At 43.3% G+C, this 13,090-nt stretch overlaps 1 protein-coding gene across 1 annotated transcript; it reads right to left on the minus strand.

The window, feature by feature from the left end:
* Positions 1-1,623: 1,623 nt before the first annotated feature.
* On the minus strand, positions 1,624-6,941 carry LOC121586228 (cation-dependent mannose-6-phosphate receptor-like). The gene is made up of 7 exons (XM_041902761.2): positions 6,603-6,941; positions 5,069-5,247; positions 4,544-4,707; positions 4,252-4,361; positions 3,925-4,055; positions 3,378-3,504; positions 1,624-2,081 (listed from the first exon to the last, which is right to left on the minus strand). Exons 1-7 carry the CDS (start codon positions 6,606-6,608, stop codon positions 1,959-1,961), a joined length of 840 nt encoding a protein of 279 aa, XP_041758695.1. The 5' UTR covers positions 6,609-6,941; the 3' UTR covers positions 1,624-1,958.
* Positions 6,942-13,090: the final 6,149 nt, after the last annotated feature.

The raw sequence follows: 13,090 nt of genomic DNA on the forward strand, positions 1-13,090 counted from the left end.
CTTAGGGAGTTAATTGCCCCTGCAAACACGCCAGCACACTAAAACTTGTCATACATGACAGATTCAGAACTGTAATCAAACACACTTTATTCATATTTTTGTTTTTGATGCAAAAGTAAGAACAAATAGCATCACAAACTAAAGCCAAAGTCAGAACTGACCAAATCCATTGAACCCAGATCAGGTTTAGTTCTGATCCGTTTCTCCACGTCTCATTGGGGCCTGTTGCCCTGGGTCAGGTCTAACTAATGCTATCTTTCAGGTCCTGATTGAACTAAGCGAGTGCTATGGGCCAAGTATTTTTTTTTAAGAACACCACAAAGCAAACAAACAAAAATATTCACCCACGTCACAGATAGCACATAATACATTTGTATTTTTCATGATTATATAAATGACTTCAGTTCCTCCATTTTACTGTTGAACGCAAAGTGTCTTCTTTTTCCTTATGAAGGTCCTGTTCAATCACAGCATTATATTACAAAATCATAATCAATGTCCTCAGTATCATAACCAAGTGGGAAGGAGGTATTTACCACATACGATGGAAAAAATCCACTTGAACACCCTTCCAACTGGTAATTACTAGTGGGAAACTTGTCTATCATCCCTGAGCTCCGACTTGTCCCACATGGTGACCTCTGACGTCACCTACTAAGGAAAGTACCTAGATAACAGCATTTTTGGCTGTTAAATGCAACAAAACATTATTTATAAAAGGCAATCTATTCATATGGTTTTTGAACACTATCATTTGTTCACAAGCGTGAAAGCTGTACTTTAATTTACAGTTGACGCCGCTTGTTTGCCATTAGCCAATTGGCTTTTCTCAACGAGTTCAAAGAACGTGAATGCATCCAACTGTTATTTACGACTTCACAACTGGTAATTACCACCTTCCCACTTGGTTATGAACGCAACATAACAGTAGGAATGGTTGGGGTCAATGCCATTTCAATTTTGTCAATTTAGGAAGTGAACTGATGGCAACTGAATTAAAATGGAATTGGTCCCAACCCTACTCTTCAAAAGCTAAGGAAAAGGTGTAATGGGTCAGAAGTACATTTTGGTCAAGGCTGATGACCGATGACCTGTAAGCATATAAATCGTGAATAACAAGCCTGCATGTATTCACTTACTGTGATATTACCATGTAAAAAGGATTCTAAGCAATGTATGAGCAAGCAGACCTTCATATAAAGTGTGACCTACGAGTCAGTACAGCCATCAGCTACTAAAACAAACTGGATGGGAGTCGTGTTAGAAACGGTTCCTATGGATGCATTGTGTCCACACTAACATATGTCAGTCATGTAGAAAGGCCTTTCGGTTTCCACTAGATAACACAGCCCCAAAGTCAAAATTGGCTCTATCATATAAATTAATTTAAGGTCAGGGTTAGGCATCAGGTTATCAGTGTGATTAAGGTTAGTTAGGTTTAAAATCAGATTGTAATAAGATACATTGTAGAAATAGGCGGGGTTCATGACTTTGTGGCTGCGTTAACTAGTAACGACCCTTGTATTGTGCCAGATGTAACAGAGTCCGTTTTTGAGACATCACTCTCCATCCAGAGGTGGCCACTCCAGTTCATGAAAGGAAAAAAAGTGTATCCAGGTTTTGGTTGCCACCTCCAAATAATGACGCCTGGGCCATGCAAACCAGGGGAGGTGACTTATCATCTAATATAATGAACTAAGTGTTTGGGAGTCAGATGTCACAGACCGATCTTCCAACATTCCATAAACTGGTGTGCCCACCTCTAAACTTGTCCCTGAAACTGTCAAAACGAACTAGGATGAAGTTGCGCCTAGACACTGAACTGAAGTCAGTTTGATGTTTCTCTGGATTTGGAGAGAGTAAGTGATGATCCTAGATCTGTGCGTAAGGGCAATATCTATCCGAAGCGTCAAAAGCGTCACACGGGATAGATCCCTCCCACTACTGACGTCATCAGATCACATGGGAAGTAAGTGGTCATCCCTCTCTTCTGGCTCCTCCTCTGGCTCTGTGGACACGCCCCTGTATGTGGGAGGTTCCTCTTCGGGGCCCTGTGTCCTACACACAAAATTACATCCATCCTGAGGGTGAGAGAGAATGAGAAGAGAGTTATAACTGTCTAGCCAATCCCAGCCCTCACAGAACAGCTAAGTGCCCTAAAGTAATGCATAAATGTGGCCTTCAACATACACACTGAATCCCAAATCAACCCATATACCCTCCTCCGACATAGAATCCAAAAATCCACCCATACCCCTCTTCAACATAGACCATGAATCCAAAATCAACCCATATACCCTCCTTCAACATAGACACTGAATACCAAATCAACCCATATACCCAACACAGATACTGAATCCCAAAATCAACCCATATATCCTCTTCTGACCTAAACACTCGTAGAGGATAGGGTTTGGTTTGGGATTGGACCAGAGATATGTGACGTCCATTGTCTCACGTCAGATAGCACAACGGCCATCTGCACTGATCTATCTGACAACTCGCAAACACTCATTGCATAGCTATAAAGAAGTTTGAAAATGTTACCAAGGTGACATCGTCCACTAAACCCCCTTTCATCCTCAAAAGAGTCAGAGTTAATCTTACCAAAAACAATAAACCTGTAGCTAATATTGATGTTTTTTTTCATGAGCAAGTCTTCACTACCTAATTCTCTAGCTACGGTATTTTCTGGTGGTATAATCAGTATTTATGACATTCGAAATGTGCACAAACATTTGCTAGCTAGCTCGTGTCTGCTTGCTGGCTGAACCAGTCTCAAATCAATCCATATGAAACGAAAGGCAGGGATGCTAACAACGCCAGTTCACCCACTCAATGCTGAATACTCCCTCTAGCTAGCTAGTGTAGTGAAGTTCCAGCTAACGCACAAATGAGTTTTCATGATATCTGTTCTGCCGTGATTAGCGCGCCGAGTTCTACAGCACAGATGACTGCTCTCTGCGACATTATCGCGTTGGTCAAATGTTACAAAGTAGCGAGGCACAATGCCATCTGTCCGAGTCAGATACATGCTGATTTCTAAGAACAGTCCCATAAATTTGCTGCCGTACTTCATCAACAAGCTGGCAAACTAGCTACTGTATGGCCATTCAAACAAGCTTGCACTAGGCTGCTAGCTGGAGCAAGTTTGCTCAGCTGATCAAGCATGATTTGCCGTAGTAGCCAGTGTGTCATAGCTACCAAGAGAGGAGTGCTTTTCAGAATTAGGAACTAGTGTTAGGCAGATTAGGAAAATCTAGATTTTTTTTAGATGAGGTCCACGTCCCACAAGACAGATATTTTGAGGGACGAGCTTCACGTAGGAGTGACGCCGTCTGATGTGAGACAGTGTTGTGACCTCTACAAACACTCACCGCTGCCAGGTTGCCAACCTGCATCCAGAAGACATAATTGGGGAACTGTTGCAACCCTTTGGCCCCGACAATCAACCGCTGGTAGAGGAATCCACAAATGAGGTACAGTGACAAGAGGACGAACCCACTGAGGTAGAGAGGAATGAATGAAAAAATATGACTGTGTCAAATCTCTAGTTGGAAACCCATCCCATTAATTGACACATGAACAAACATCACAATGATTCACAGTGATAATTCTTCTGGTGTTCTGCTGTGTTAAGCGTTGAGGAAATAAGAGACCATTATCATAATGAATACCAATAAATATGTAAATATGACCATTCATTTCTCCGTTCAGTTTTGCTTGGTCTTGTAGCTTTGTTTGTTGTGAGCGAATGACAAGTCCATTTCATAGGGTATTGAGTATTTGTGTTGGAGAGCCAGAAATGGAGAGCCTTTGTTGCTGCCCTGTGTGCCAGCAAGCGGGTTGGGGATAAGTGTGTGAGTATTTTTGTAGTCAAATGAGTGTGTGTAATCCAGAAGGGTGCATAATCTTAGTACTAACATTATGAGTATTATGGAGCCTGCACTGAGCTGGGATGGCAGAGCGGGACAGACTGCACTGGAGTCCAGTTCAAACAGATAGAAACAGTCCCTCTCCCTCTCCCTATCCTCCAACACCACTTCCAGCTTCCCCTAAGAGATAGAGGTAAATGGGGAGAGTGAGAGAAAGAAAGGGAGGAAGGAAGAGGGAGGACGATAGGAGGGGATGTAGAGAGGTGTGCATCAGTTCGTGACAGGGAGAAAGCGAGATAGGCATGTCAAATCATCACACCACAATGGTCTATAGACATTGAAGAATACGGCCCAAACCCTCCCTTCCCTCTCTCACCATTTCCACTCCTCTGTTGCAGGAGATCATGACAATGGCTTTCCTCATCTCCTTGGAACAGTGGCCTTCATACTTGGTGCCGTTGCTGTAGATCAGCATCACCCAGTCACCTGTAGGGGGTGATGGGTAGCAGAGAGAGAGCGAGAGCGATGAAGGGAAGAGAGAAAGGGTATCACTATATCTGGTCATGCTACAGCAGACTTTCTGAGATACTAGAACATACCGTAACATACTGATACGACTGTCACATGACTTTTTCAAAGGAAAAGATAAAGAACCCGGACATTCTTACTTCCTCCGATAGCCTGTGTTGCATTGTACAGGCCAAGCACTTTCTCATCTTTCCCGGTCTGGTCGATCTGAACGAGTCCCGCTCCTACCGTTTTCCCCGCATCCCCACACACCTGGAACTGGTACGTGTAGCTCTCCTTGCCGCTTTTCGTCTCCACCGAGAAACTGTAACCAAGGGAACCGTGAACAAAAAACAGTGAGGTAACGTTACCTTGTCTAAGTGTTACATGTGACGTTACAACGGTGAAGTAGACTAAAATGAACACTCTCTGGAAAACTACGGGAGTTTCCAAGCTTAACGTGGCCTCCTGACTTCTGATCAATACCCTTTTTACACCTTCATGCAAAGCTAATTTCCGTGACAGCTGACAAAGTTGAATTTCATCTCCCCAAGCAACCGACGTCAGTGTGCGTGGAGTCTTACTTTTTTGCTGATAAACACTTGCTTTGATACCCCTCACCTTGTAAAGCAATGGGACATACCACAGATATTTCTACGTTTTCTTCTATTTTGGTAATTCCTTACTTCTTGTTAGTGAGTGGTTCTAGAAGACTGAGGACCTTCCGTTCTGCCAGGGACTCAGAGAACAGTTTACACCTCTTGGTGTTGTCACTGGCCTGGCCTCCACACACCAACAGGACCAGCTGAACAGCCAGAACTAACAGCCGCACAGACGTCGCTGTGCAGGGGGGGGGCATGGACACCTGGGGGAAATATATAATCATACACGATTAAAATACTATACTTAGTAAGGCTTATTTGGTCTGTTTCACTGCAGGACTGATTCATTGCCTAACCAATTCATTTTGAAACAATGACACTGATAAAAGCATTAAGCGAGTGCTGCACTTTTAAATGTTGTAGTAGGACTACTGAGAAAAAACACCTTCCTTGTGATATTACAATGATGGTACAAAACATTAGGAACACTTGCTCTTTCCATGAGACTGACCAGGTGAAAGCTATGATCCCTTATTGATGTCACCTGATAAATCCACTTCAATCAATATAGATGAAGGGGATAAGACAGGTTAAAGAAGGATTTTTAAGCACATTGATTGTATATGTGTGCCATTCAGAGAGTGAATGGGCAAGACAAAATATTTAAGTGCCTTTGAAGGGGGTATGGTTGTAGGTGCCCAAGCACATCGGTTTGTGTGTCAACAACTGCAACGCTGCTGGGTTTTTCACAACAGTTTCCCGTGTGTATAAAGAATGGTCCATCACCCAAAGGACATCCAGCCAACTTGACAACTGTGGGAAGCATTGGCGTCAACATGGGCCAGCATCCCTGTGGAACGCTTTCGACATCTTGTAGAGTCCCAACGAATTTAGGCTGTTCTGAGGGCAAAACTCAATATTAGGAAGGTGTTCCTAATGCTTTGTACACTCTGTATGTCACTTTTTCTTTGATTCCTAAGACATTATACATCTCATGAGCAAGTAGGCCTACCAAGACAAAACTAAAATGACGCAGCAAAGCCCCTTACAATACTGGTGCGTTCCAGACAATTGGGAACTCGGAAAAATACGAGGTCAAATCATAACGTCAGTGATCTTCAGCTCGGAAAGTCGGAGCTCTAGAAAGAGGCCCTAGTTATAGTTCCCGAGTTGGAATTACGAGTTGGAGGACAGTTTAAAAATAAAAATAAAAATCTGTGCTCGTTTTTTTCCTGAGTTCCCAGTTGTCTTGAACACTCGACGTCGGAGATTTCCGAGTTCACAGTTGTTCTGAACGCGGCATAACATCTCTGTTTGCAGAAGGAAATGAAACTATCCCGCCATCTTGACTTACACACCCCTGACCTAAGGTGCATTCAGGATGGTTACTGCAACGTTCCGTGAGCGCTCAAGTCAAAACTGTCGAACGTAACTGTTGAATTGAACGTTACATTTCAGAAACGAGTTTGACAAACACCGTGGTAGATGCAGTAAATCATAGCGAAATAGATGATAAAGCGGTAAATAACAAAGCAGCTCTCATGCAACTTTTGAAACGTTTTAGAACGTTACGCATCCTGAATACACCTCTCGCCTCTGTAACAACTTTTAGACATACCTTCATTCTGAAAAGCTGTAGCCAGCTATTCCGTTAGTGTAGCCAATGAATAGTGTAGGTTGAAGTGGCTACAATCTAGCTGATCAAGTAGCTAGCAAAAGCAAGCTAAGCTAGCTAAATGGGATACTGTGTCCCCTGTTTTGTCTTGCAAATGCAACAGACTAACACCTGGTAATCAAATTCGATCACGTAAATCACAAAACAATGTTCGTTAACAGTCTGCTTTAAAATGTACTTTAATAGAAACGATTTATGCTATAAAATCATTATACAGTGTCTAGCGTTACTTTATAATGTCAGATGCGGAAGTGGCACTAAACAAGAAAACGCATGTGACTGTAGTTGTAACAAGCGGAACTAGTTGATTCTTCACAACTCTGTTCTTCTCCTTCGATGAGGTTTAACCGCGGTTGGCATCCAATAAATGTTGCATTACCGCCACCTACTAGACTGGAGTATAACTCCCTTATACTTTGCTTTAAAAAACCCCCCACCACAATCACTAAAAAATAAAATGATAATAAATATAACCATACTCCACTATATAAATCTATTTAGTCCTACTTCAGGCCAACAGCCTGAAAGGATGGGACACCACCACTTAACACACCCTGTAACTCTTCTGATGTCAAATCTTGCACACCCAAATACCTCTCTGCAGCTGCCACCACAACCTCTATTTTCTGCGACTTACGTTCCATCACTGCAGTACAGTTGATAACCATTGCTATAAATGTCAAAAATCGAATCTTACTGAAACATATAAATCACTTGTTGGTTTATCCCTCTGTACTGTACTTTCTCCGCCATTTTTAACCGACTCAAGCTCACCTTCTTCCTCCCTCTCTCTCTTAGATCTCCTCTGCCTCTCTTTTCCCCTCCACTCCTCCTCCGTATTCCAAGTATAATTCTCCTTATGATGACGCAATCTCAATCGCACTCCACACTGCCCTTTCCCACCTGGACAAAAGGAACACCTACAGTGGGGAGAACAAGTATTTGATACACTGCCGATTTTGCAGGTTTTCCTACTTACAAAGCATGTAGAGGTCTGTAATTGTTATCATAGGTACACTTAAACTGTGAGAGACGGAATCTAAAACAAAAATCCAGAAAATCACATTGTATGATTTTTAATTAATTAATTAACATTTTATTGCATGACATAAGTATTTGATCACCTACCAACCAGTAAGAATTCCGGCACTCACAGACCTGTTATTTTTTCTTTAAGAAGCCCTCCTGTTCTCCACTCATTACCTGTATTAACTGCACCTGTTTAAACGTTACCTGTATAAAAGACACCTGTCCACACACTCAATCAAACAGACTCCAACCTCTCCACAATGGCCAAGACCAGAGAGCTGTGTAAGGACATCAGGGATAAAATTGTAGACCTGCACAAGTCTGGGATGGGCTACAGGACAATAGGCAAGCAGCTTGGTGAGAAGGCAACAACTGTTGGCGCAATTATTAGAAAATGGAAGAAGTTCAAGATGATGGTCAATCACCCTCTGTCTGGGGCTCCATGCAAGATCTCACCTCGTGGGGCATCAATGATCATGAGAAAGGTGAGGGATCAGCCCAGAACTACATGGTAGGACCTGGTCAATGACCTGAAGAGAGCTGGGACCACAGTCTCAAAGAAAACCATTAGTAACACACTACACCGTCATGGATTAAAATCCTGCAGCGCACGCAAGGTCCCTCTGCTCAAACCAGCGCATGTCCAGGCCCGTCTGAAGTTTGCCAATTACCATCTGGATGATCCAGAGGAGGAATGGGAGAAGGTCATGTGGTCTGATGAGACAGAAATATAGCTTTTTGGTCTAAACTCCACTCGCCGTGTTTGGAGGAAGAAGAAGGATGAGTACAACCCCAAGAACACCATCCCAATCGTGAAGCATGGAGGTGGAAACATCATTCTTTGGGGATGCTTTTCTGCAAAGGGGACAGGACGACTGCACCGTATTGAGGGGAGGATGGATGGGGCCATGTATCATGAGATCTTGGCCAACAACCTCCTTCCCTCAGTAAGAGCATTGAAGATGGGTCGTGGCTGGGTCTTCCAGCATGACAACGACCCGAAACACACAGCCAGGGCAACTAAGGAGTGGCTCCGTAAGAAGCATCTCAAAGTCCTGGAGTGGCCTAGCCAGTCTCCAGACCTGAACCCAATAGAAAATCTTTGTAGGGAGCTGAAAGTCCGTATTGCCCAGCGACAGCCCCGAAACCTGAAGGATCTGGAGAAGGTCTGTATGGAGGAGTGGGCCAAAATCCCTGCTGCAGCGTGTGCAAACCTGGTCAAGACCTACAGGAAACTTATGATCTCTGTAATTGCAAACAAAGGTTTCTGTACCAAATATTAAGTTCTGCTTTTCTGATGTATCAAATACTTATGTCATGCAATAAAATGCAAATTAATTACTTAAAAATCATACAGTGTGATTTTCTGGATTTTGTTTTAGATTCCGTCTCTCACAGTTGAAGTGTACCTATGATAAAAATTACAGACCTCTACATGCTTTGTAAGTAGGAAAACCTGCAAAATCGGCAGTGTATCAAATACTTGTTCTCCCCACTGTATGTGAGAATGCTGTTCATTGACTACAGCTCAGCGTTTAACACCATAGTGCCCACAAAGCTCATCACTAAGCTAAGGACCCTGGGACTAAACACCTCCCTCTGCAACTGGATCCTGGGCTTCCTGACGGGCCGCCCCCAGGTGGTAAGGGTAGGCAACAACACATCTGCCACGCTGATCCTCAACACTGAGGCGCCTCAGGGGTGCGTGCTTAGTCCCCTCCTGTACTCCCTGTTCACCCACGACTGCATGGCCAAGCACGACTCCAACACCATCATTAAGTTTGCTGACAACACAACAGTCGTAGGCCTGATCACCGACAACGATGAGACAGCCTATTGGGAGGAGGTCAGAGACCACCTTTTCCCCCTCAGGAGACTGAAAAGATTTTGCATGGGTCCCCAGATCCTCAAAAAGTTCTAAAGCTACACCATCGAGAGCATCCTGACAGGTTGCATCACTGCCTGGTATGACAACTGCTTGGCATCCGACCGTAAGGCGCTACAGAGGGTAGTGCGTACGGCCCAATACATCACTGGGGCCAAGCTTCCTGCCATACAGGACCTATATACTAGGCGGTGTCAGAGAAAGGCCCAAAAAATTGTAAAAGACTCCAGTCACCCAAGTCATAGACTGTTCTCTCTGCTACCGCATGGCAAGCTGTACCGGAGCACCAAGTCTAGGTCCAAAAGGCTCCTTAACAGCTTCTACCCCCAAGCTATAAGACTGCTGAACAATTAATCAAACGGCCACCTGGACTATTTACATTGACCCCCCCCCCTTTGGTTTTACACTGCTGCTTCTCACTGTTTATTATCTATGCATAGTCACTTTACCCCTACCTACATGTACAAACTACCTCGAATAACCTGTACCCCCGCACATTGACTCAGTACCAGTACCCCCTGTATATAGCCTCATTATTGTTATTTTATTGTGTTACTTTTTGTTTTTTACTTTAGTTTATTTCAGGGGTGTCAAACTCATTTTAGCTCAGGGGCCACATGGAGGAAAATCTATTCCCAAGTGGGCCGGACCGGTAAAATCATGGTATATATAACTTAAAAACAACAACTTCAGATTGTTTTCTTTGTTTTAATACTATCAACATAAAACATAAAGCTGGAGCCTGAGGACAGTGTGTCCAAAATAGTACAAGCACAACATCACTATTAATCATAAAACACCTGAAGTTTATTTGAAAATTCTAAAGAAAAAGAACACACAAACACACAATGCCTCAGTGATTCACAGAAGTATATCACAGATCACAGAACTATATCAGGGTGTCATTTCTCAGGCAGAAATGTAGTTACAAATAATGAAATCCTGTTCCCCAAACAAGTGCAAGAACCACAGAGTCAAGAATAGGTTAAATATACAAATAAAATAAAAACAATTAAAAACAATAGCACATCAACATAAAAACATATAAACATAAAGCTGGAGCCTGAGGACAGTGTGTCCAAAAGCACAACATCACTATTAATCATAAAACACCTCAAGTTATTTGAAATTCTGAGGACAAACAACACACAAACACACAATGCCTCAGTGATTCACAGAAGTATATCACAGATCACAGAACTATATCAGGGTGTCTCATGCAGCACTTTAAGTGGGGTTGCATAGTTTATTTGACTCCTGATACCTGGCATCTTTTAGCTTTCACCAGCGCATCAATATCAGGCGTCACATCCTGAGTGGCAGCCAACTTCAGGATGTGATTCAAGTGCTTGTGCGTGAGCCTTGAGCGCAGCTTTGTTTTATTCATGACGTTATCCATCTTTAATGACTTGCAACACAAAGCCTCCTGGTGCAAAATACAGTGAAAAGTCCAAAAATCACGTCCTCCATTTGCAGATTGCACTTTCTCTCTGAACTTTGTCAAAACGCTGCTTTTTTTCCCAATAATTGAGGGCGCACCATTTGTAGCCAGGCTGACAGCGCAGGACCAGTCCACTCCGACCCTGTCCAGCGCGCAGACGAGTGCAGTGAAAATATCAGCTGCTGTCGTTGTATCTGTCATCGGCACCAACTCCACGAACTCCTCGGTGACGGTCAATGTGTCATCAACTCTGCGGATGAAAATGGGCAGTTGTGCAACATCTGTAATGTCCGTGCTTTCATCAATTGCAACCGAAAACGCAATAAATTACTTTACTTTTTGCTTCAACTGGCTGTCCAAATCCACTGAAAGATCGGAAATCCTGTCTGCAACTGTGTTTCTTGTCAGGCTGATATTTGCAAAAGCCTGGTGCTTTTCAGGGCACACAATCTCTGCTGCCTTCATCATGCATGTTTTTACAAATTCACCCTCACTAAATGGTTTTGAAGCCACTGCGATTTCATTAGCAATGAGGTAGCTAGCTTTCACTGCAGCGTCACTGATGTCTCGGCTGTGAGTAAACACAGACTGCTGTTTCTTCAGACCCACCAACAGTCCATTCACCTTCTCTCTTCTCCGCTGTCCTTGAAAGTTGTCATATTTGTCGGCATGAAGACTCACATAGTGGCGACGAAGGTTATATTCTTTCAGCACTGCAACATGCTGTGAACACACCAAACATACAGCTTTCCCATTCAATTCCGTGAATAAATAGAAGGATGACCATTTTTCTTGGAACACTCTGCACTCTGCGTCCACTTTTCTCTTTTTTGACAGAGACATATTGGGGCAATGAGGGTGCCAAAGCACATAATGTTAAAAGTAGAAGCCGTAATAAATATCGCGGGCAAAACAAAGTAGCTCATCCGGACTGGCTGCACTTGCTTGACCTATTTGCTCTGCCCCGGCATAAACAGTTTGCTTGCTTAACACAATTGCTATTGCGCCATCCAGTGGACACAATTGGAACAGCAGTTGATTTTATTGAAAAATTGCAGCTCATTTTTATACTTTACAAAATCATCTCGCGGGCCGGATTAAACCCGTTTGCGGGCCTGATCCGGCCCGCGGGCCGGACGTTTGACACCCCTAGTTTATTTAGTAAATATTTTCTTAACTCTATTTCTTGAACTGCATTGTTGGTTAAGGGCTTGTAAGTAAGCATTTCACAGTAAGGTCTACATCTGTTGTATTCGGCGCATGTGACAAATAAAATGTGATAATACTGCACTTCTCCTGACATACATCTTGTTCTTGCCTTGTCAAGGGACGCCATTTAACCGGCTGTCACAATCTCTGTACAATCAGCACGAACCCCTCGGGATGTAGCGCTGAACAGTGCATCCCACTTATAAAGCAGCTGCTTCGTCTTCTTCTTTATCAGTAGCTATCGCTACGCTTTTCTATTTCAAACAAGTGCGCTCACACAGTCTTGTACAGCTAACCTTGTGGGGATACACAATTCAGTCCCTTCCACAATCCTATTTTCCCTAACCTCTAACCCTAACCCATACCCTTAACCCTAACCTCAACCGAAAAACCTAACCTTAACCCTAACCCTAAAACTAACCCTAGCTCCTAACCCTTAACGTAATTCTAACCTTAACCCTAAACCCCCTAGAAATAGCATTTGACCTCGTGGGGACTAACAAAATGTCCCCAGTTGGTCAAATATTTGTTTGTTTACTATTCTTGTGGGGACTTCTGGTCCCCACAAGAGTAGTTAAACACGTCCTCTTTCTGCTGGATTCCTCGATTTGCTTGTGTCAGGAACTGATGTGGTTGTGGTGTAGGAGTCAGGCGCAGGACACAGAGGCTTAGTCCAACAGACTTTACTAGTCATAAAGACAAAATACAAAACACGGGCCTCGAAACAAAGAGGCGAGCGATTACGCAAACAGTGCGTAAAAACACCAAACAAATAAACAGAGCAGAAACTCGCCGCTCCTACCGACAGGCGGACAATAACACACAACACAAGACTAACCAAACGAGAAACTTATAGGAGACATAATC

The sequence above is a fragment of the Coregonus clupeaformis genome, unplaced genomic scaffold (genome assembly GCF_020615455.1).
Source record: "Coregonus clupeaformis isolate EN_2021a unplaced genomic scaffold, ASM2061545v1 scaf0148, whole genome shotgun sequence".
Lineage (NCBI taxonomy): Eukaryota > Metazoa > Chordata > Actinopteri > Salmoniformes > Salmonidae > Coregonus > Coregonus clupeaformis.

What these genes read in the sequence shown, in the direction of transcription:
- LOC121586228 (XM_041902761.2), bottom strand. An exon ending in AACACAGGCTATCGGAGGAA is followed by an intron (nt 4,362 to 4,543) that starts GTAAGAATGTCC and finishes CACCCCCTACAG; the next exon opens with GTGACTGGGTGATGCTGATC. An exon ending in GGCTCCATAATACTCATAAT is followed by an intron (nt 3,505 to 3,924) that starts GTTAGTACTAAG and finishes TCTCTACCTCAG; the next exon opens with TGGGTTCGTCCTCTTGTCAC.